This window comes from Ranitomeya imitator, chromosome 8, assembly GCF_032444005.1.
Source record: "Ranitomeya imitator isolate aRanImi1 chromosome 8, aRanImi1.pri, whole genome shotgun sequence".
Classification (NCBI taxonomy): Eukaryota; Metazoa; Chordata; class Amphibia; order Anura; family Dendrobatidae; genus Ranitomeya; species Ranitomeya imitator.
The window spans coordinates 40,487,145-40,509,575 of record NC_091289.1 but is presented as its reverse complement, the minus strand read 5'-3'; the positions used below and the strand labels follow the sequence as shown (position 1 = coordinate 40,509,575).

The 22,431-nt window shown below is 48.0% G+C and overlaps 1 protein-coding gene across 3 annotated transcripts in view; it reads right to left on the bottom strand.

Moving 5' to 3' along the window:
- The window catches only part of ATG7 (autophagy related 7), a 203,711-nt gene extending 186,583 nt beyond the window's left edge, over positions 1-17,128 (bottom strand). For 2 of the 3 annotated variants that reach the window (XM_069736767.1, XM_069736769.1), the window contains exons 1-4: positions 17,012-17,128; positions 8,337-8,533; positions 7,246-7,300; positions 2,722-2,839 (exon numbers count right to left, since the gene is read on the bottom strand). In XM_069736767.1, the coding sequence (XP_069592868.1) occupies positions 2,722-2,839; positions 7,246-7,300; positions 8,337-8,514 (351 nt within the window). In that variant the 5' untranslated portion in view covers positions 8,515-8,533; positions 17,012-17,128. The remainder of the gene's footprint in view (positions 1-2,721; positions 2,840-7,245; positions 7,301-8,336; positions 8,534-17,011) is intronic. The other variant, XM_069736768.1, reaches the window with a different exon arrangement.
- Between the last annotated feature and the right edge of the window lie 5,303 nt (positions 17,129-22,431).

Genomic DNA, 22,431 nt, shown 5'->3' with positions numbered 1-22,431 from the left:
GCACACAGTGAGGTCAGAGCGCAGGGCCGGCACGCACACAGTGAGGTCAGAGCCCAGGGCCGGCACGCACACAGTGATGTCAGAGCCCAGGGCCGGCACGCCCACAGTGATGTCAGAGCCCAGGGCCGGCACGCACACAGTGAGGTCAGAGCGCAGGGCCGGCACGCACACAGTGAGGTCAGAGCGCAGGGCCGGCACGCACACAGTGAGGTCAGAACGCAGGGCCGACACGCACACAGTGAGGTCAGAACGCAGGGCCGACACGCACACAGTGAGGTCAGAGCGCCGGGCCGACACGCACACAGTGAGGTCAGAGCGCCGGGCCGACACGCACACAGTGAGGTCAGAGCCCAGGGCCGGCACGCACACAGTGATGTCAGAGCCCAGGGCCGGCACGCCCACAGTGATGTCAGAGCCCAGGGCCGGCACGCACACAGTGAGGTCAGAGCGCAGGGCCGGCACGCACACAGTGAGGTCAGAGCGCAGGGCCGGCACGCACACAGTGAGGTCAGAGCGCAGGGCCGACACGCACACAGTGAGGTCAGAACGCAGGGCCGACACGCACACAGTGAGGTCAGAGCGCCGGGCCGACACGCACACAGTGAGGTCAGAGCGCCGGGCCGACACGCACACAGTGAGGTCAGAGCGCCGGGCCGACACGCACACAGTGAGGTCAGAGCGCACGGCCGACACGCACACAGTGAGGTCAGAGCGCCGGGCCGACACGCACACAGTGAGGTCAGAGCGCCGGGCCGACACGCACACAGTGAGGTCAGAGCGCCGGGCCGACACGCACACAGTGAGGTCAGAGCCCAGGGCCGGCACGCACACAGTGATGTCAGAGCCCAGGGCCGGCACGCCCACAGTGATGTCAGAGCCCAGGGCCGGCACGCACACAGTGAGGTCAGAGCGCAGGGCCGGCACGCACACAGTGAGGTCAGAGCGCAGGGCCGGCACGCACACAGTGAGGTCAGAGCGCAGGGCCGACACGCACACAGTGAGGTCAGAACGCAGGGCCGACACGCACACAGTGAGGTCAGAGCGCCGGGCCGACACGCACACAGTGAGGTCAGAGCGCCGGGCCGACACGCACACAGTGAGGTCAGAGCGCCGGGCCGACACGCACACAGTGAGGTCAGAGCGCACGGCCGACATGCACACAGTGAGGTCAGAGCGCCGGGCCGACACGCACACAGTGAGGTCAGAGCGCCGGGCCGACACGCACACAGTGAGGTCAGAGCGCCGGGCCGACACGCACACAGTGAGGTCAGAGCCCAGGGCCGGCACGCACACAGTGATGTCAGAGCCCAGGGCCGGCACGCCCACAGTGATGTCAGAGCCCAGGGCCGGCACGCACACAGTGAGGTCAGAGCGCAGGGCCGGCACGCACACAGTGAGGTCAGAGCGCAGGGCCGGCACGCACACAGTGAGGTCAGAGCGCAGGGCCGACACGCACACAGTGAGGTCAGAACGCAGGGCCGACACGCACACAGTGAGGTCAGAGCGCCGGGCCGACACGCACACAGTGAGGTCAGAGCGCCGGGCCGACACGCACACAGTGAGGTCAGAGCGCCGGGCCGACACGCACACAGTGAGGTCAGAGCGCCGGGCCGACACGCACACAGTGAGGTCAGAGCGCACGGCCGACATGCACACAGGAGAGTGTATGACTGCTACAATGAAACATCTCGAGAGTGTTATTACATGGGGCTGTATGTCCTGGCATGGAATGGGGCGAATACAGGTCCTTGAGGGAACTGTAAATGCTTCGAAATATATTCATGATGTTCCTGAACCCAAGCTCATCCCATCAATTCATGACCTTGGCAAGGAACAGAAAGAAATGATTTTTCAACAGGATGGAGCACCGCGTCACACTGCAAGGCAATGTCTAAAATGGTTTGAAAGCAAATAAATTTCTGGGCTTTCCTGGCCAGGAAACAGTCCTGATCTGAACCCCATCGAAAATCTGTGGTCAAGGTTAAAGCGATTGGTTTCTAGTAAGCGACCGAGCAACAAACAGGCATTGACTGCAGTGGTTATCAGCTCCTGGCACCATGGTATAACCACAGAGAACCTGAGAAGTCTTGATGAATCAACGCCAAGGAGATGCAAAGCGGCTATCGATGCTAAAGGATACCCTACACGCTACTAAAGAAAGAACACATGGGGATAGCAGGAAATTAACATATTAGGAGGAGATATTCGGATTCGGCCATTCCGCTGTTCTCATAGAAGTAATGAGATATTTTGTATTATGGTAACCTTGTTTCTATGTAGAGGTGTTCTAATCTACCTTAGACTACTTTGTATGATTGCATGCTAAAAACTGTAAAAAATAAATAACAAAAATTTGAAGTGTATCCTCAATTTTGGCCACTAGTGTATAGTAAAATCATCTGAAGCTAATTGCTTGTATTGGGGTCAGGAAACTGCAAAGTGACTAAACAGCTTGATAAATAGCACTAGAAATGTATCTGATCAGTGTCTTATAGGAACAAAAAGGACATTTACCAATGATTTAGTCGGCCCTCCTGTGGGACGCGTGTCATTGCGTGCACACCATAAAATGCTGACGATAGGTATGTACTGTACATCTACAGCAGGTTGGGCTCATTCCCAAAATATCAAGTTGTTTCCTATCCACAGGACAGAGCACGACTTGCAGATGGCGGGGGACAACTTGATTTTCTTGAAGAGCAGCACAGATCTCCATCTTACCTCGTTAGCAGCCTGATCCAACAGCGCTTTCTTGTCAAATTTCTTGAAGGAATCTAAAGTGTTAGTGTTGTATAAGGATCCAAGGGCCGGACACGAGCGAGCTGGGGTGGGAGCATTCCTGACAACACAAAGGCGCGACAGAATGGCAATTAAAAGAAGGGTGGTCAAGGAAAATGCAGCAACAAGATCTTATTACCAACACAGGCAAGGCTTGGGATCTAAATTAAATAAAAACAATAATGCTTAAGCGGTTCTGCACTTTTTTTTTTTTTTTCTTTCTAAAGACTCATTTCAGAAAGCATCGAGGAGTACAAAATCAGCGGCTCATTATGGCAGCCATTTTAATTATTCCTAAATGGACTTTAAATCACCGGAGGCAGACGAAAACGTTCCTTTACACAAATAGAAAGCTAATGTCTTGCAACTGGAAAGAAATTAAAACAAATTAAATCAGAAAGTCTCAGGACTTTCTAATGTACAACAATTACCCAAGTTATAAAACAAACATTATTTATTCTTGTGAAGGAACAAATTAAGAAAGATTCTCCATTTTGTGCTTTTGACTCCATTTTCTTGTTGCTTAAAGATAAATTCTGTTATTAGGTAAAAGGTTATAGTTGTTATGAAGTAACTTTATCTTGTTGTTCACAAGTTATTCAACTAGGCTATTGTTTATGTTCTGCTACAAGGCCAGAGTGTTCTCTTGAACCAGATAACAGACTCGGGGGTGTATCGCTATACAGGACCCTGAGGCACCTGTTGGTATGCTTTTTGTATGCCAAGAAGACACGACCATATATGTAGTTTCCAGTTTTTCTGTATCCTCATGGGTTAAGTTTTTACTGCATTCTTATAGGTTAAGTGCTGTAAGTGTGTTCTTATGCTGATTGGTTGAAGTATAACTTCTAAGATTATGAAAAAGTACACAACAAACGGGGGCTCAGAGATCTGCTCAATCCCCCCAAACAGAGACACACGTCTCCGTCTGGTCATTTTCAGTTGCCGGCAACGCCCTGTAGATTAATTTGGAAATCACTGAGTTAACCGTGAAGGATCACTTTAGATCCTCCCTCAACATTCTTACGTCCCCATGGCCGTATTAGGGCTTATTTTTATACAAGATCAGTTGTAGTTAAAAAAATAATAATATATAAATAAAAAAATTGTGTGTGTGTATATATATATATATATATATATATATATATATATATATATATATATATGTATATATGTATATATATATATATATATATATATATATATATATATATATATATATATATATATATATATATATATATATATATATATATATATACACTAGACTGTGGCCCGATTCTAATGCATCGGGTATTCTAGAATATGCATGTCCCCGTAGTATATAGACAATGATGATTCCAGAATTCGCGGCAGACTGTGCCCGTCGCTGATTGGTCGAGGCAACCTTTATGACATCATCGTCGCCATGGCAACCATTATGACATCTACGTCGATACTGTGCCCGTCGCTGAATCAGAAACGTGAGATGTCTACGTCCTTTATGACATCATCGTCGCTGTGCCCGTCGCTGATTGGTCGAGGCAACCTTTATGACATCATCATCGCCATGGCAACCATGGTGACATTATCGTCGCTGTGCCCGTTGCTGATTGGTCGAGGCCTGGCGGCCTCGACCAATCAGAGACGCGGGATGTCTACGTCCTTTATGACATCATCGTCGCTGTGCCCGTTGCTGATTGGTCGAGGCCTGGTGGCCTCGACCAATCAGAGACGCGGGATTTCTACGTCGATGCTGTGCCGGTCTCTGATTGGTCGAGGCCTGGCGGCCTCGACCAATCAGAGAGCCGGGATTTCCAGGACAGACAGACAGACGGAAAAACCCTTAGACAATTTTTCATTACTACACCAATGGAGCTGTGTGGGGCCCTTGTTTTGTTGCATGGCGCGCTGACAATTTTTTTTTACCGGTAGCATTTCTGGGTAGATGAGGTTTTGATCACTTGTTATTACAATTTTGGGTGGAGTTGCGGAGACCAATTGTGGCATTTTAATTTTCTCTTTATGCTATTAACTGTACGGTTAATTGATTTTCTATTTTAGTAGATCGGACTTTATCAGACATGGCAATACGCAGAGGCAGATGTCGGCTCTGTAAAAGTTAGCATTTTCTGGGTATGGTGTGGATTCAGCTCCTAAGAAAACTCGCTTTCCAATTATCGGCCAATCTAAAAGGTGTGCCAATTACTTGACGAAAGAAAAAAATATATATCTTGTTCGTAGGGTGAAATGATTTTGCGAAAGCATTGCAGAGAATTAGTCAGTGTTAAGTTGATGTCCGATCCTGGGGCAAATGGGGAAAAAAAAAAAAAACAGTTAAAAAAATTAAAAAAATTTGAAAAAAAATACATTTATGTAAAAACAAAAGAGTACACACATTTGTAACAAACAAACAGGCAATCCATGCATTTGTTGATCAGCTGTGGGACATGCAGCCGCGGGGACTCAACATATTTTTCGAGCATCAGCACGTTCGCTCTTTTCCTAACTTCACTATTCCTAACTTCATATACTGTATAAACCAGGAGAACAAGAAGAGAAACAGAACCCATCACAGGGACTCATTAATGCCACACTATCATTCCATGTAGTGAAACATATATAAAAACAAGGATTTTTTCATTCAGCAATGACAGTGACATCCATGAAGTGACTGCAGGTGGATTGGTAATGGACAATATAACTGGTTATGTCACCTATGAATATGATTGGCACTGCTGGCTGGAAAATTAACTCTCCAAAGATTATGACAGTGAAGAAGTAGAAATGACTTTTCTGCACCTTCTGGTCCATCACCGTCCTTTGTGCATCCAAGAAAACCAGACATTTTAAAAGTAACCAAAAATCAGCTATTAAAGGGAACCTGTCACCCCCAAAATCGAAGATGAGCTAAGCCCACCGGCATCAGGGGCTTATCTACAGCATTCTGTAATGCTGTAGATAAGCCCCCGATGTATCCTGAAAGATGAGAAAAAGAGGTTAGATTATACTCACCTGGGCGGGCCGTCCGATGGGTGTCGCGGTCCGGTCCGGGGCCTCCCATCTTCATCAGATGACGTCCTCTTCTTGTCTTCCTGCCGTGGCTCCTGCGCAGGCGTACTATGTCTGCCCTGTTGAGGACAGAGCACCGTACTGCAATGCGCAGGCGCTGGGCCTCTATGACCTTTCCCGGTGCCTGCGCACTGCAGTACTTTGCTCTGCCCTCAACAGGACAGACAAAGTACGTCTGCGCCGGAGCCGCAGCGAAGACCAGAAGAGGACGTCATCGTAAGAAGATGGGAGGCCCCGGACCGGACCGCGACGCCCATCGGATCAGACCGCCCCTGGGTGAGTATAATCTAACCTCTTTTTCTCCTCTTTCAGGATACATCGGGGGCTTATTTACAGTATTCCAGAATCCTGTAGATAAGCCCCTGATACCGATGGGCTTAGCTCACCTTCCATTTTGGGGGTGACAGGTTCCTTTTAAGGACCTTGGGATTTTCAGTTTTCGTATTTCGCTCCCCTTCTTCCCAGAGCCATAACTTATTGTATTTTTCCATCAATATGGCCATGCGACGGCTTGTTTTTTGTGGGACGAGTTGTACTTTTGAACAGCACCATTGGTTATACCATTTGGTGTACTGGAAAACAGGAAAAAAAATTCCAAGTGCAGTGAAATTGCAATATAAATGCCATCTTTTTTTAACCATGTTCACCAAATGCTAAAACTGACATGCCGTTATTATTGATATGCCGTTATTATTCCCCAGGTCATTACGAGTTTGAGTTACTAAACATGTCTAGGTTCTTTTTTAAGTGGTGAAAAAAATATTCAAAGTTTGTAAAAAATAAAAAAAATAAAAACAAAAAAGCTGTATTTTCCGCCTTTTCCAAGACCCGTAACATGTTTATTTTTAGTGATCTGGAGCTGGGTGATGGCTTATTGTTTGGGTATCGAGCTGATGTAATTATTAATACTATTTTGGTGTAGATACAATGTTTTGATCACCTGTTATTGCAATGTTGTTACTGATCAGATTAATTCTTCTTCATTTTGATAGATCGGACGATAACAAATGTGTATTTTTTTTTTATTATTATTGCTTTATTTACAATGGGGAAAAGGAGGGGGATGATTTGAACTTTCAGATTCTTTTTTAATATTTTTTTTTTCTTTTACTTCTAGTATCCAGAGTGCAGGTGATAAATATATGCCCCCGGCAATCCCAAGAACAAGTGATGAGGCAGGCTGGTGCCAATGCGTCACAACTTCTCCATTCACTTCTATGGCTGCATAGGAGTAGTGTATACTGTGCAAAGCTCCCATAGACTGTGAATAGAGCGGTCCGGGGCATCCTATTGTCAGGATCAACGGGGGGTCTGGCCAGTTATTACCTACCCTATGGATGGGCCATAAATGCTGGTCATGGGACAACCTCTGTGCTTAGAGTCTATGTGGCTGCATTTCTGTACCAAGAGACTTACATGTCAAAAGCGCTGAACTCCAAAGTGAGTCGAGTTGGAAGCCCAGCAGGATCACCTGATGACAGAGCCCCATAAGGTTCGTTTACAGGGAAAGTATCATATAAAAAAAAACAAGAAAAAAAAAAAACAAAACACAATTATAAATATGTCAAGTATTAAACGGGTGATCCCATCTTCAAGATCCTATACAAATATGTAAAAGATGCAATAATAATATTATTACTAACAAATGCCCCCAATTAGAAATGTAATATAGTTCTTCTCATTGGACATATCATTAACACCAGATGCAGGGCATTGCAGTAGCTTAGGTATCCATGGTTACAACCAATAATATAGTGACAGCTGTTAGTGCTCGTAACCATGGATACCTAAGCTATTGCAATGCCTGCACATGAGGTAAGCGACATAGTGAATCAGAAGAACTATACTACATTTCTAATTGGAGGTATATAATAATAATATTATACCTACTACAGATTGGGGGTCTTGGAGATGGGAATACCCCTGTAATGTTACATTTTCTCAAACATGTAAACCAAAAATGTATGGCATAAAATATGAAAAATTATTATCTATCTATCTATATATAGATATATCTATATATAGATATATATATATATATATATCTATATATAGATAGATATATGTTACCACTTCCTAGAAAAGCTGGGTGGCACGCTTTCCAATGTAGAGAATTTTCCAAGGACCCAGCTTTCCCAGGAACAGATGCAAATAACAATGGATAAAGCCGATAACAGGAAGAAGTGTTAGAGGGGCGCCTGAAAAACCTAAAAACGGTGCAAACTTTTAATGGAACCCAATTGAAAAAAAATATTTTTATCGAAAAAGAAAAAAAAAACAAAAAACAAACACACAACAGGTAGACAAGCCCTCTGATTACATATACGGTAATGCGCTCTTTCAGCCACCCGTAAGTGGTGTAATAAATTGCCGACTCTCCATTTTACACTTTCCTCACGTACGGCCATTAATAAACTGCCGCTTCTTTAGTTTATTAAACAGTGGCACAAAAGTGAGCCGGCATTAATGTCTGCGCCCGAATAACAGGAGACAATCCCCGCTCTTACCGTTGTAGTAATGGCTCTTGATGGGTTTGGCCGATTCGTCCAGCCGGTATTCATTCAGTTTCTTCTGTGTCAGCTGATGCCAAAAACCTGCGTCCAGAGCACTGGCAAAGGGGACGAACTGCAGTTTGGGGATGCTTGGAGCCGGCTTGTCGCCCATGTCTTCACTCTCGGAGGCCATTTATGACTTCAGAATGCAACTAGGGAGGAAGCAGAATTATTATGTTAGGGCGGCACATCGGCTTTCCATTGTACACACGTGTCGATTGTACCTGGGTTTAGAGCCGGCAGCCAGCGTTCTCATATTTTGGAAATTACCATCATCGTTGAAAATTCACTTCTGCAGTAAAAAGCTTTATGCAAAGGAGAAGTGTGTGATCCCCCCCCCATCGGAGCCATTGGTACAATGTGTACAACTTAAAAAAGGAGGCGCGAGTCTAAAGTTGTAGATTTTGGACTCGCTGTTCTCAATGGCCCTAATCTGTGTAAATCCTGACTCTCCGGGCTGCAGAAAGAAGCTCCCGACGGAGGCAGGAACAGGAGCCGAGACCTGGGGAGAAACTAACATGGGCACAGAAGATAAGCTGCCACTTCCCTCCTTTAATTTAAAGGGGTTGTCCACTACTCCGATCCTGATTACTTATCCAAGGGACTGGTCATCATTACCGGACCGAATGTTTCCAACCCCCGGCGTCCACACATATTTGTAACATTTATTGAAAAGTTAAATCAACACATCTGTGAAAACAAATGAAACAAAAGCCACGCTAATGTAAAGGAAAAATAAAAAAATGAGTCAATCAGGTCAATGCAACACTGGAAATACTGGTAATAGGATGTGTGGCAATTTCCCTGTTTGTGTAATAATGATTGTTAACTCCTTCTACGCTTTCTATCACACATGGAGCATGGAAGAGGCAGATTTTGACTCAAAATAAACATATTAAAGAAAATCAAGGGATATTAAAAAAAAAAAAATTATCCTGTTAACACGGCGCCAGCCTCGGGAGCCCCCATAACACGGCGCCAGCCTCGGGAGCCCCCATAACACAGCGCCAGCCTCGGGACCCCCATAACACGGCGCCAGCCTCGGGAGCCCCCATAACACGGCGCCAGCCTCGGGAGCCCCCATAACACGGCGCCAGCCTCGGGACCCCCATAACACGGCGCCAGCCTCGGGAGCCCCCATAACACAGCGCCAGCCTCGGGAGCCCCCATAACACAGCGCCAGCCTCGGGACCCCCATAACACGGCGCCAGCCTCGGGAGCCCCCATAACACAGCGCCAGCCTCGGGAGCCCCCATAACACAGCGTCAGCCTCGGGAGCCCCCATAACACAGCGCCAGCCTCGGGAGCCCCCATAACACAGCGCCAGCCTCGGGAGCCCCCATAACACAGCGCCAGCCTCGGGAGCCCCCATAACACAGCGCAAGCCCCATAACACGACACCAGCCTTGGGAGCCCCCATAACACAGCGCCAGCTTCAGGACCCCCATAACACGGTGCCAGCCTCGGGACCCCCATAACACAGCGCCAGCCTCGGGAGCCCTCATAACACAGCGCGAGCCCCATAACACGACACCAGCCTCGGGAGCTCCCATAACACAGCGCCAGCCTCAGGACCCCCATAACACGGTGCCAGCCTCGGGACCCCCATAACAAGGCACCTGCCTCGGGAGCCCCCATAACACGGCACCAGCCTCGGGAGCCCCCATAACACAGCGCCAGCCTCGGGAGCCCCCATAACACAGCGCCAGCCTCGGGAGCCCCCATAACACAGCGCCAGCTGTTGTGAATTCTGTGGCTGAATTCACTCCTGTGGTCACAAGTGGTACTGCAGCTTCTGAGCTTCCTCCCTCAGGTGTTTTGGTGAGCTCGTTGGCTGCTTTGTTATTTAACGCCACCTGATTCTGTCTTCCTTGCTCCTTGTCAATGTTCCAGTGTTGGATCTGAGCTTCTGGATCTTTCCTGTGGCCTGCTGCTCTGCTTAGATAAGTGCTTCTTTGCTTTTGTTGCTACTTTTTCTGTCCAGCTTGTTAATTCGTTTTGCTGGAAGCTCTGAGACGCAAAGGGTGCACCGCCGTGCCGTTAGTTCGGCACGGTGGGTCTTTTTGCCCCCTTTGCGTGGTTTTTTGCTTTAGGGTTTTTTGTAGACTGCAAAGTTCTCTTTGCTATCCTCGCTCTATCTAGAATATCGGGCCTCACTTTGCTGAATCTATTTCATCCCTACGTTTGTCTTTTCATCTTGCTAACAGTCATTATATGTGGGGGGCTGCCTTTTCCTTTGGGGTATTTCTCTGAGGCAAGTCAGGCTTGTTTTTCTATCTTCAGGCTAGTCAGCTCCTCAGGCTGTGCCGAGTTGCATAGGTAGTGTCAGGCGCAATCCACAGCTGCCTTTAGTTGTGTTTAGGATAGGTTCAGGTATTGCGGTCTACAGAGATTCCACGTCTCAGAGCTCGTTCTATTGTTTTTGGGTTATTGTCAGATCACTGTATGTGCTCTGATTGCTGGCACACTGTGTCACTGGATTGCCATCATAACAGTACAAGGAGCCAAACTAATGATTCTCAATAGAGGGAAAAAAGAAGTTCTGACATCATTTTTTTTTCTCAGCTCTGTGTTCAGTCTTTTTTTTCCCCTAGACATTTGGGTGTTTCAGGACACAGGTGTGGACATGGATATTCAGGGTCTGTGCTCTTCAATGGATAATCTCGTTATAAATGTACAAAGGATTCAAGATACTATTGATCAGAAATCTATGTTAGAACCAAGAATTCCTATTCCTGATTTGTTTTTTGGTGATAGAACTAAGTTTCTTAATTTCAAAAATAATTGTAAACTATTTCTGGCCTTGAAACCTCATTCTTCTGGTAATCCTATTCAACAGGTTTTGATTATTATTTCTTTTTTGCGCGGCGACCCTCAGGACTGGGCATTTTCTCTTGCGCCAGGAGACCCTGCATTGAGTAATGTCAATGCGTTTTTCCTGGCGCTCGGATTACTTTACGATGAGCCTAATTCAGTGGATCAGGCTGAGAAAAATTTGCTGGCTTTGTGCCAGGGCCAGGATGATATAGAAGTATATTGTCAGAAATTTAGGAAGTGGTCAGTACTCACTCTGTGGAATGAATCTGCGCTGGCAGCTTTGTTCAGAAAGGGTCTCTCTGAAGTCCTTAAGGATGTCATGGTGGGTTTTCCTATGCCTACTGGTTTGAATGAGTCTATGTCTTTGGCCATTCAGATCGGTCGACGCTTGCGCGAGCGTTAATCTGTGCACCATCTGGCGGTATTGTCTGAGATTAAACCTGAGCCTATGCAGTGCGATAGGACTATGACCAGAGTTGAACGGCAAGAACACAGACGTCTGAATGGTCTGTGTTTCTACTGTGGTGATTCCACTCATGCTATTTCTGATTGTCCTAAGCGTACTAAGCGGTTCGATAGGTCTGCCGTCATTGGTACTGTACAATCCAAATTCCTTCTGTCCATTACTTTGATATGCTCTTTGTCATCGTATTCTGTCATGGCGTTTGTGGATTCAGGCGCTGCCCTGAATCTGATGGATTTGGATTATGCTAAACGTTGTGGGTTTTTCTTGGAGCCTTTGCGGTGTCCTATTCCGTTGAGAGGAATTGATGCTACACCTTTGGCCAAGAATAAACCTCAGTACTGGGCCCAGCTGACCATGTGCATGGCTCCTGCACATCAGGAAGTTATTCGCTTTCTGGTGCTACATAATCTGCATGATGTGGTCGTGTTGGGGTTGCCATGGCTGCAAACCCATAATCCAGTATTGGATTGGAACTCTATGTCGGTATCCAGCTGGGGTTGTCAGGGGGTACATGGTGATGTTCCATTTTTGTCTATTTCGTCATCCACTCCTTCTGAGGTCCCAGAGTTCTTGTCTGATTATCAGGATGTATTTGAAGAGCCCAAGTCCGATGCCCTACCTCCGCATAGGGATTGTGATTGTGCTATCAATTTGATTCCTGGTAGTAAAATCCCAAAAGGTCGATTATTTAATTTATCCGTGCCTGAACACGCCGCTATGCGCAGTTATGTGAAGGAATCCCTGGAGAAGGGACATATTCGCCCATCGTCATCACCACTGGGAGCAGGGTTCTTTTTTGTAGCCAAGAAGGATGGTTCGCTGAGACCGTGTATTGATTACCGCCTTCTTAATAAAATCACTGTTAAATTTCAGTACCCCTTGCCATCGTTATCTGACTTGTTTGCTCGGATTAAGGGGGCTAGTTGGTTCACTAAGATAGATCTTCGTGGTGCGTATAATCTGGTGAGAATCAGGCAAGGAGATGAATGGAAAACTGCATTTAATACGCCCGAGGGTCATTTTGAGTATCTAGTGATGCCGTTCGGACTTGCCAATGCTCCATCTGTGTTTCAGTCTTTTATGCATGACATCTTCCGTGAGTATCTGGATAAATTCCTGATTGTTTACTTGGATGACATTTTGATCTTCTCAGATGATTGGGACTCTCATGTGAAGCAGGTCAGAATGGTTTTCCAGGTCCTGCGTGCTAATTCTTTGTTTGTGAAGGGATCAAAGTGTCTCTTCGGTGTGCAGAAGGTTTCATTTTTGGGGTTCATCTTTTCCCCTTCTACTATCGAGATGGATCCGGTTAAGGTCCAAGCCATCCAGGATTGGACTCAGCCGACATCTCTGAAAAGTCTGCAAAAGTTCCTGGGCTTTGCTAATTTTTATCGTCGCTTCATCTGTAATTTTTCTAGCATTGCCAAACCATTGACCGATTTGACCAAGAAGGGTGCTGATTTGGTTAATTGGTCTTCTGCTGCTGTGGAAGCTTTTCCGGAGTTGAAGCGTCGTTTTTGTTCTGCCCCTGTGTTGTGTCAACCTGATGTTTCTCTTCCGTTCCAGGTCGAGGTTGATGCTTCTGAGATTGGAGCAGGGGCGGTTTTGTCACAGAGAGGTTCTGGTTGCTCAGTGTTGAAACCATGTGCTTTTTTTTCCAGGAAGTTTTCGGCTGCTGAGCGTAATTATGATGTGGGCAACCGAGAGTTGCTGGCCATGAAGTGGGCATTCGAGGAATGGCGTCATTGGCTTGAAGGAGCTAAGCATCGCGTGGTGGTATTGACTGATCATAAGAACCTTACTTATCTCGAGTCTGCCAAGCGCTTGAATCCTAGACAGGCCCGTTGGTCGTTATTTTTTGCCCGCTTCGATTTTGTGATTTCGTACCTTCCGGGCTCTAAAAATGTGAAGGCGGATGCTCTGTCTAGGAGTTTTGTGCCCGACTCTCCGGGTTCATCTGAGCCGGCGAGTATCCTCAAGGAAGGAGTTATTGTGTCTGCCATCTCCCCTGATTTGCGGCGAGTGTTGCAAAAATTTCAGGCGAATAAACCTGATCGTTGTCCGGCGGAGAAACTGTTCGTCCCTGATAGGTGGACTAGTAAAGTTATCTCTGAACTTCATTGTTCGGTGTTGGCTGGTCATCCTGGAATCTTTGGTACCAGAGAGTTAGTGGCTAAATCCTTCTGGTGGCCATCTCTGTCACGGGATGTACGTACTTTTGTGCAGTCCTGTGGGATTTGTGCTCGGGCTAAGCCCTGCTGTTCACGTGCCAGTGGGTTGCTTTTGCCCTTGCCGGTCCCAAAGAGGCCTTGGACACATATTTCGATGGATTTCATTTCTGACCTTCCCGTTTCTCAAAAGATGTCAGTCATTTGGGTGGTCTGTGATCGCTTTTCTAAAATGGTCCATCTGGTGCCCTTGGTTAAATTGCCTTCCTCCTCTGATTTGGTGCCTTTGTTCTTCCAGCATGTGGTTCGTTTGCATGGCATTCCTGAGAATATTGTTTCTGACAGAGGTTCCCAGTTTGTCTCGAGGTTTTGGCGAGCCTTTTGTGGTAGGATGGGCATTGACCTATCTTTTTCCTCGGCTTTCCATCCTCAGACTAATGGCCAGACCGAACGAACCAATCACACCTTGGAAACATATCTGAGATGTTTTGTTTCTGCAGACCAGGATGATTGGGTGTCCTTTTTGCCGTTGGCTGAGTTCGCCCTTAATAATCGGGCCAGCTCGGCTACCTTGGTCTCTCCATTTTTCTGCAATTCTGGGTTCCATCCTCGTTTCTCTTCAGGACAGGTTGAGTCTTCGGACTGTCCTGGTGTGGATTCTGTGGTGGACAGGTTGCAGCAGATCTGGACTCAGGTAGTGGACAATTTGACCTTGTCCCAGGAGAAGGCTCAACTTTTCGCTAATCGCAGACGCCGTGTGGGTCCCCGACTTCGTGTTGGGGATCTGGTTTGGTTATCTTCTCGTCATATTCCTATGAAGGTTTCCTCTCCTAAATTTAAACCACGTTTTATTGGTCCGTATAGGATTTCTGAGATTCTCAATCCTGTGTCTTTTCGTCTGACCCTCCCAGACTCCTTTTCCATACATAATGTATTCCATAGGTCGTTGTTGCGGAGATACGTGGCACCTATGGTTCCATCTGTTGAGCCTCCTGCCCCGGTTTTGGTGGAGGGGGAATTGGAGTATATTGTGGAGAAAATTTTGGATTCTCGTGTTTCTAGACGGAAACTCCAGAATCTGGTTAAATGGAAGGGTTATGCTCAGGAAGATAATTCCTGGGTTTTTGCCTCTGATGTCCATGCTCCAGATCTTGTTCGTGCCTTTCATGTGGCTCATCCTGGTCGGCCTGGGGGCTCTGGTGAGGGTTCGGTGACCCCTCCTCAAGGGGGGGGGTACTGTTGTGAATTCTGTGGCTGAATTCACTCCTGTGGTCACAAGTGGTATTGCAGCTTCTGAGCTTCCTCCCTCAGGTGTTCTGGTGAGCTCGTTGGCTGCTTTGTTATTTAACTCCACCTGATTCTGTCTTCCTTGCTCCTTGTCAATGTTCCAGTGTTGGATCTGAGCTTCTGGATCTTTCCTGTGGCCTGCTGCTCTGCTTAGATAAGTGCTTCTTTGCTTTTGTTGCTACTTTTTCTGTCCAGCTTGTTAATTCGTTTTGCTGGAAGCTCTGAGACGCAAAGGGTGTACCGCCGTGCCGTTAGTTCGGCACGGTGGGTCTTTTTGCCCCCTTTGCGTGGTTTTTTGCTTTAGGGTTTTTTGTAGACTGCAAAGTTCTCTTTGCTATCCTCGCTCTATCTAGAATATCGGGCCTCACTTTGCTGAATCTATTTCATCCCTACGTTTGTCTTTTCATCTTGCTAACAGTCATTATATGTGGGGGGCTGCCTTTTCCTTTGGGGTATTTCTCTGAGGCAAGTCAGGCTTGTTTTTCTATCTTCAGGCTAGTCAGCTCCTCAGGCAGTGCCGAGTTGCATAGGTAGTGTCAGGCGCAATCCACAGCTGCCTTTAGTTGTGTTTAGGATAGGTTCAGGTATTGCAGTCTGCAGAGATTCCACGTCTCAGAGCTCGTTCTATTGTTTTTTGGGTTATTGTCAGATCACTGTATGTGCTCTGATTGCTGGCACACTGTGTCACTGGATTGCCTACATAACAGCCAGCCTCGGGAGCCCCCTTAACACAGCGCCAGCCTCGGGAGCCCCCATAACACAGCGCCAGCCTCAGGACCCCCCATAACACAGCGCGAGCCTCGGGAGCCCCAATAACACAGCACCAGCCTCGGGAGCCCCCATAACACGGCGCCAGCATCAGGAGCCCCATAACACGGCGCCAGCCTCGGGAGCCCCCATAACACGGCGCCAGCCTCGGGAGCCCCCATAACACGGCGCCAGCCTCGGGAGCCCCCATAACACGGCGCCAGCCTCGGGAGCCCCCATAACACGGCGCCAGCCTCGGGAGCCCCCATAACACGGCGCCAGCCTCGGGAGCCCCCATAACACGGCGCCAGCCTCGGGAGCCCCCATAACACGGCGCCAGCCTCGGGAGCCCCCATAACACAGCACCAGCCTCAGGACCCACATAACACAGTGCCAGCCTCGGGAGCCCCCATAACACAGCGCCAGCCTCGGGAGCCCCCATAACACAGCGCCAGCCTCAGTACCCCCATAACACGGCGCCAGCCTCGGGAGCCCCCATAACACAGCGCCAGCCTCGGGAGCCCCCATAACACAGTGCCAGCCTCGGGAGCCCCCATAACACGGCGCCAGCCTCGGGAGCCCCCATAACACGGCGCCAGCCTCGGGAGCCCCCATAACACGGCGCCAGCCTCGGGAGCCCCCATAACACGGCGCCAGCCTCGGGAGCCCCCATAACACGGCGCCAGCCTCGGGAGCCCCCATAACACGGCGCCAGCCTCGGGAGCCCCCATAACACGGCGCCAGCCTCGGGAGCCCCCATAACACGGCGCCAGCCTCGGGAGCCCCCATAACACAGCACCAGCCTCGGGAGCCCCCATAACACGGCGCCAGCCTCGGGAGCCCCCATAACACAGCACCAGCCTCAGGACCCACATAACACAGTGCCAGCCTCGGGAGCCCCCATAACACAGCGTCAGCCTCGGGAGCCCCCATAACACAGCGCCAGCCTCAGTACCCCCATAACACGGCGCCAGCCTCGGGAGCCCCCATAACACAGCGCCAGCCTCGGGAGCCCCCATAACACAGCGCCAGCCTCAGGACCCACATAACAGTGCAATGGCTGAATGCCTCGCTATCTCGGACAGCCCTGTCCCAGGCTCCGGCCACAGCACACGCCCAGCAGAAGCCTCAGAGCCGGCGGATACCTGCGGAGAGGACGGAAGACGCGGAGAATCACAGCGCTGCAGAGCACATAGCAGATGACAGCGCCTCCTCTACAGCGCGACCGCTGCTTCCTGCTCTGCCGCTATCACATGACCTGCGGCCGTCAGCTGACTACGGGGCGCCAGCGGGACAAACCTCTGCAATGTGCTCCGTGCGCCTCTCCTGCAGTGCCCGGATGACACATGGCTTCTGCATTCACAAAGGTGATTGGGGACCAAGTAGAAAATAAGACTCCGGAACCATTTCTAAAGCGCTCCCTCTAGCGGCTGCTCTTCATCACTGCATTGCTGGCCATCTCACTTCATGAGTTATTATTATTATTACTAGATGGTGGCCCCATTCTAACGTATCGGGTGTTCTAGAATATGCATGTCCACGTAGTATATTGCCCAGCCACGTAGTATATTGCCCAGCCACGTAGTATATTGCCCAGTCACGTAGTATATTGCCCAGTCACGTAGTATATTGCCCAGCCACGTAGTATATTGCCCAGTCACGTAGTATATTGCCCAGCCACGTAGTATATTGCCCAGTCACGTAGTATATTGCCCAGCCACGTAGTATATTGCCCAGCCACGTAGTATATTGCCCAGTCACGTAGTATATTGCCCAGCCACATAGTATATTGCCCAGCAACGTAGTATATTGCCCAGCCACGTAGTATATTGCCCAGTCACATAGTATATTGCACAGCCCACGTAGTATATTGCCCAGTCACGTAGTATATTGCCCAGCCACATAGTATATTGCCCAGCAACGTAGTATATTGTCCAGTCATGTAGTATATTGCCCAGTCACGTAGTATATTGCCCAGCCACGTAGTATATTGCCCAGTCACGTAGTATATTGCCCAGTCACGTAGTATATTGCCCAGTCACATAGTATATTGCCCAGTCACGTAGTATATTGCCCAGTCACGTAGTATATTGCCCAGTCACGTAGTATATTGCCCAGCCAAGTAGTATATTGCCCAGCCACGTAGTATATTGCCCAGCCACGTAGTATATTGCCCAGCCACGTAGTATATTGCCCAGTCACGTAGTATATTGCCCAGTCACGTAGTATATTGCCCAGTCACGTAGTATATTGCCCAGCCACGTAGTATATTGCCCAGTCACGTAGTATATTGCCCAGTCACGTAGTATATTGCCCAGCCACGTAGTATATTGCCCAGTCACGTAGTATATTGCCCAGTCACGTAGTATATTGCCGAGTCACGTAGTATATTGCCCAGCCACGTAGTATATTGCCCAGTCACGTAGTATATTGCCCAGTCACGTAGTATATTGCCCAGCCATGTAGTATATTGCGCAGTCACGTATTGCCCAGCCACATAGTATATAGCAGAGCCACGTAGTACGGTATATTGCCCAGTCACATAGTATATTGCCCAGCCACGCAGTATATTGCCCAGTCACGTAGTATATTGCCCAGCCACATAGTATATTGCCCAGCCACGTAGTATATTGCCCAGTCACATAGTATATTGCCCAGCCACGCAGTATATTGCCTAGCCACATAGTATATTGCCCTGCCACGTAGTATATTGCCCAGTCACGTATTGCCCAGCCACATAGTATATAGCAGAGCCACGTAGTACGGTATATTGCCCAGTCACATAGTATATTGCCCAGCCACGCAGTATATTGCCCAGTCACGTAGTATATTGCCCAGCCACATAGTATATTGCCCAGCCACGTAGTATATTGCCCAGTCACATAGTATATTGCCCAGCCACGCAGTATATTGCCTAGCCACATAGTATATTGCCCTGCCACGTAGTATATTGCCCAGTCACGTATTGCCCAGCCACATAGTATATAGCAGAGCCACGTAGTACGGTATATTGCCTAGCCACATAGTATATTGCCCAGTCACGTAGTATATAGCAGAGCCACGTAGTATATTGCCCAGCCACATAGTATATTGCCCAGTCACGTAGCATATAGCAGAGCCACGTAGTATATTGCCCAGCCACATAGTATATTGCCCAGCCACGTAGTATATTACCCAGTTACATAGTATATTGCCCAGCCACGTAGTATATTGCCCAGCCACATAGTATATTGCCCAGCCACGTAGTATATTGCCCAGCCACGCAGTATATTGCCCAGTCACGTAGCATATTGCCCAGTCACGTAGTATATTGCCCAGCCACATAGTATATAGCAGAGCCACGTAGTACGGTATATTGCCCAGTCACATAGTATATTGCCCAGCCACACAGTACAGGTCCTTCTCAAAAAATTAGCATATAGTGTTAAATTTCATTATTTACCATAATGTAATGATTACAATTAAACTTTCATATATTATAGATTCATTATCCACCAACTGAAATTTGTCAGGTCTTTTATTGTTTTAATACTGATGATTTTGGCATACAACTCCTGATAACCCAAAAAACATGTCTCAATAAATTAGCATATTTCACCCATCCAATCAAATAAAAGTGTTTTTTAATAACAAACAAAAAAAACAACAAATAATAATGTTCAGTTATGCACTCAATACTTGGTCGGGAATCCTTTGGCAGAAATGACTGCTTCAATGCGGCGTGGCATGGAGGCAATCAGCCTGTGACACTGCTGAGATGTTATGGAGGCCCAGGATGCTTCAATAGCGGCCTTAAGCTCATCCAGAGTGTTGGGTCTTGCGTCTCTCAACTTTCTCTTCACAATATCCCACAGATTCTCTATGGGGTTCAGGTCAGGAGAGTTGGCAGGCCAATTGAGCACAGTAATACCATGGTCAGTAAACCATTTACCAGTGGTTTTGGCACTGTGAGCAGGTGCCAGGTCGTGCTGAAAAATGAAATCTTCATCTCCATAAAGCATTTCAGCCGATGGAAGCATGAAGTGCTCCAAAATCTCCTGATAGCTAGCTGCATTGACCCTGCCCTTGATGAAACACAGTGGACCAACACCAGCAGCTGACATGGCACCCCACACCATCACTGACTGTGGGTACTTGACACTGGACTTCAGGCATTTTGGCATTTCCTTCTCCCCAGTCTTCCTCCAGACTCTGGCACCTTGATTTCCGAATGACATGCAAAATTTGCTTTCATCAGAAAAAAGTACTTGGGACCACTTAGCAACAGTCCAGTGCTGCTTCTCTGTAGCCCAGGTCAGGCGCCTCTGCCGCTGTTTATGGTTCAAAAGTGGCTTTACCTGGGGAATGCGGCACCTGTAGCCCATTTCCTGCACACGCCTGTGCACGGTGGCTCTGGATGTTTCCACACCAGACTCAGTCCACTGCTTCCTCAGGTTCCCCAAGGTCTGGAATCGGTCCTTCTCCACAATCTTCCTCAGGGTCCGGTCTCCTCTTCTCGTTGTACAGCGTTTTCTGCCACATTGTTTCCTTCCAACAGACTTACCATTGAGGTGCCTTGATACAGCACTCTGGGAACAGCCTATTTGTTGAGAAATTTCTTTCTGGGTCTTACCCTCTTGCTTGAGGGTGTCAATGATGGCCTTCTTGACATCTGTCAGGTCGCTAGTCTTACCCATGATGGGGGTTTTGAGTAATGAACCAGGCAGGGAGTTTATAAAAGCCTCAGGTATCTTTTGCATGTGTTTAGAGTTAATTAGTTGATTCAGAAGATTAGGGTAATAGGTCGTTTAGAGAACCTTTTCTTGATATGCTAATTTATTGAGACAGGTTTTTTGGGTTATCAGGAGTTGTATGCCAAAATCATCAGTATTAAAACAATAAAAGACCTGACAAATTTCAGTTGGTGGATAATGAATCTATAATATATGAAAGTTTAATTGTAATCATTACATTATGGTAAATAATGAAATTTAACACTATATGCTAATTTTTTGAGAAGGACCTGTATATTGCCTAGCCACATAGTATATTGCCCAGTCACGTAGTATATAGCAGAGCCACGTAGTATATTGCCCAGCCACGTAGTATATTACCCAGTTACGTACTATATTGCCCAGCCACATAGTATATTGCCCGGCCACGTAGTATATTGCCCAGTCATGTAGTATATTGCCCAACCACGTAGTATATTGCCCAGCCACGTAGTATATTGCCCAGTCACGTAGCATATTGCCCAGCCACGTAGTATATTGACCAGCCACGTAGTATATTGCCCAGTCACGTAGCATATTGCCCAGCCACGTAGTATATTGACCAGCCACGTAGTATATTGACCAGCCACGTAGTATATTGCCCAGTGACGTAGTATATTGCCCAGTGACGTAGTATATTGCCCAGCCACGTAGTATATTGCCCAGCCACGCAGTATATTGTGCAGTCACGCAGTATATTGCCCAGCCACGTAGTATATTGCCCAGCCACGCAGTATATTGTGCAGTCACGCAGTATATTGCCCAGCCACGTAGTATATTGCCCAGTCACGTATTGCCCAGCCACATAGTATATAGTAGAGCCACGTAGTACGGTATATTGCCCAGTCACGTAGTATATTGCCCAGTCACGTAGTATATTGCCCAGCCACGCAGTATATTGCCCAGCCACATAGTATATTGCCCAGCCACGCAGTATATTGCCCAGCCACGTAGTATATTGCCCAGCCACGTAGTATATTGCCCAGCCACGCAGTATATTGCCCAGCCACGTAGTATATTGCCCAGTTACGTAGTATATTGCCCAGTTACGTAGTATATTGCCCAGCACAGAGCCACGTAGTATAGAGACTTAAAAAAAATAAACATATACTCACCTTCCGAAGGCCCTTGAAGTCCTGCGATACTCACCATCCGCCGCCTTTCTCGCTCCTCGCCACGCTCCCGGGACCGCTCCATTGCAAGCGACAGCTTCCGGTCCCAGGGCTCGTGTGAGCAGGACCTATGATGACGTCACAGCAGGTCCTTGTCGCACACCACCCCTGGGACGGGACCGGAAGCTGCCACTTGCAATGGAGCGGTCCCGGGAGCGTGGCGAGGAGCGAGAAAGGCGGCGGAGGGTGAGTATAGCAGGTTTTTTTTTGTTTTTTTTATTATTTTTAACATGACATATTTTTACTATTGATGCTGCATAGGCAGCATCAATAGTAAATAGTTGGGAACACACAGGGTTAATAGCAGCGGTAACGGAGCCCGTTACACTGCGGGCCGTTACCGCTGCCATAAACCCTGTGTGAGCGGTGAGTGGAGGGGATTATGGAGCGGGCGCCGGGCAGTGAGTGCAGGGGAGTAGGGGAGGGACTAATCGGACTGTGCCCGTCGCTGATTGGTCGCGGCAGCCATGACAGGCAGCTGCCGAGACCAATCAGCGAATGAATAACTGTGACAGAAGGACAGACAGACAGACGGAAGTAACCCTTAGACAATTATGTATATAGATATACGTAGCTGCAGTTTTCTGTGGCAGTTTTTTTTTCTTCACCTCATACCTGCTCCTTTTATTCTAAAGCAATCCA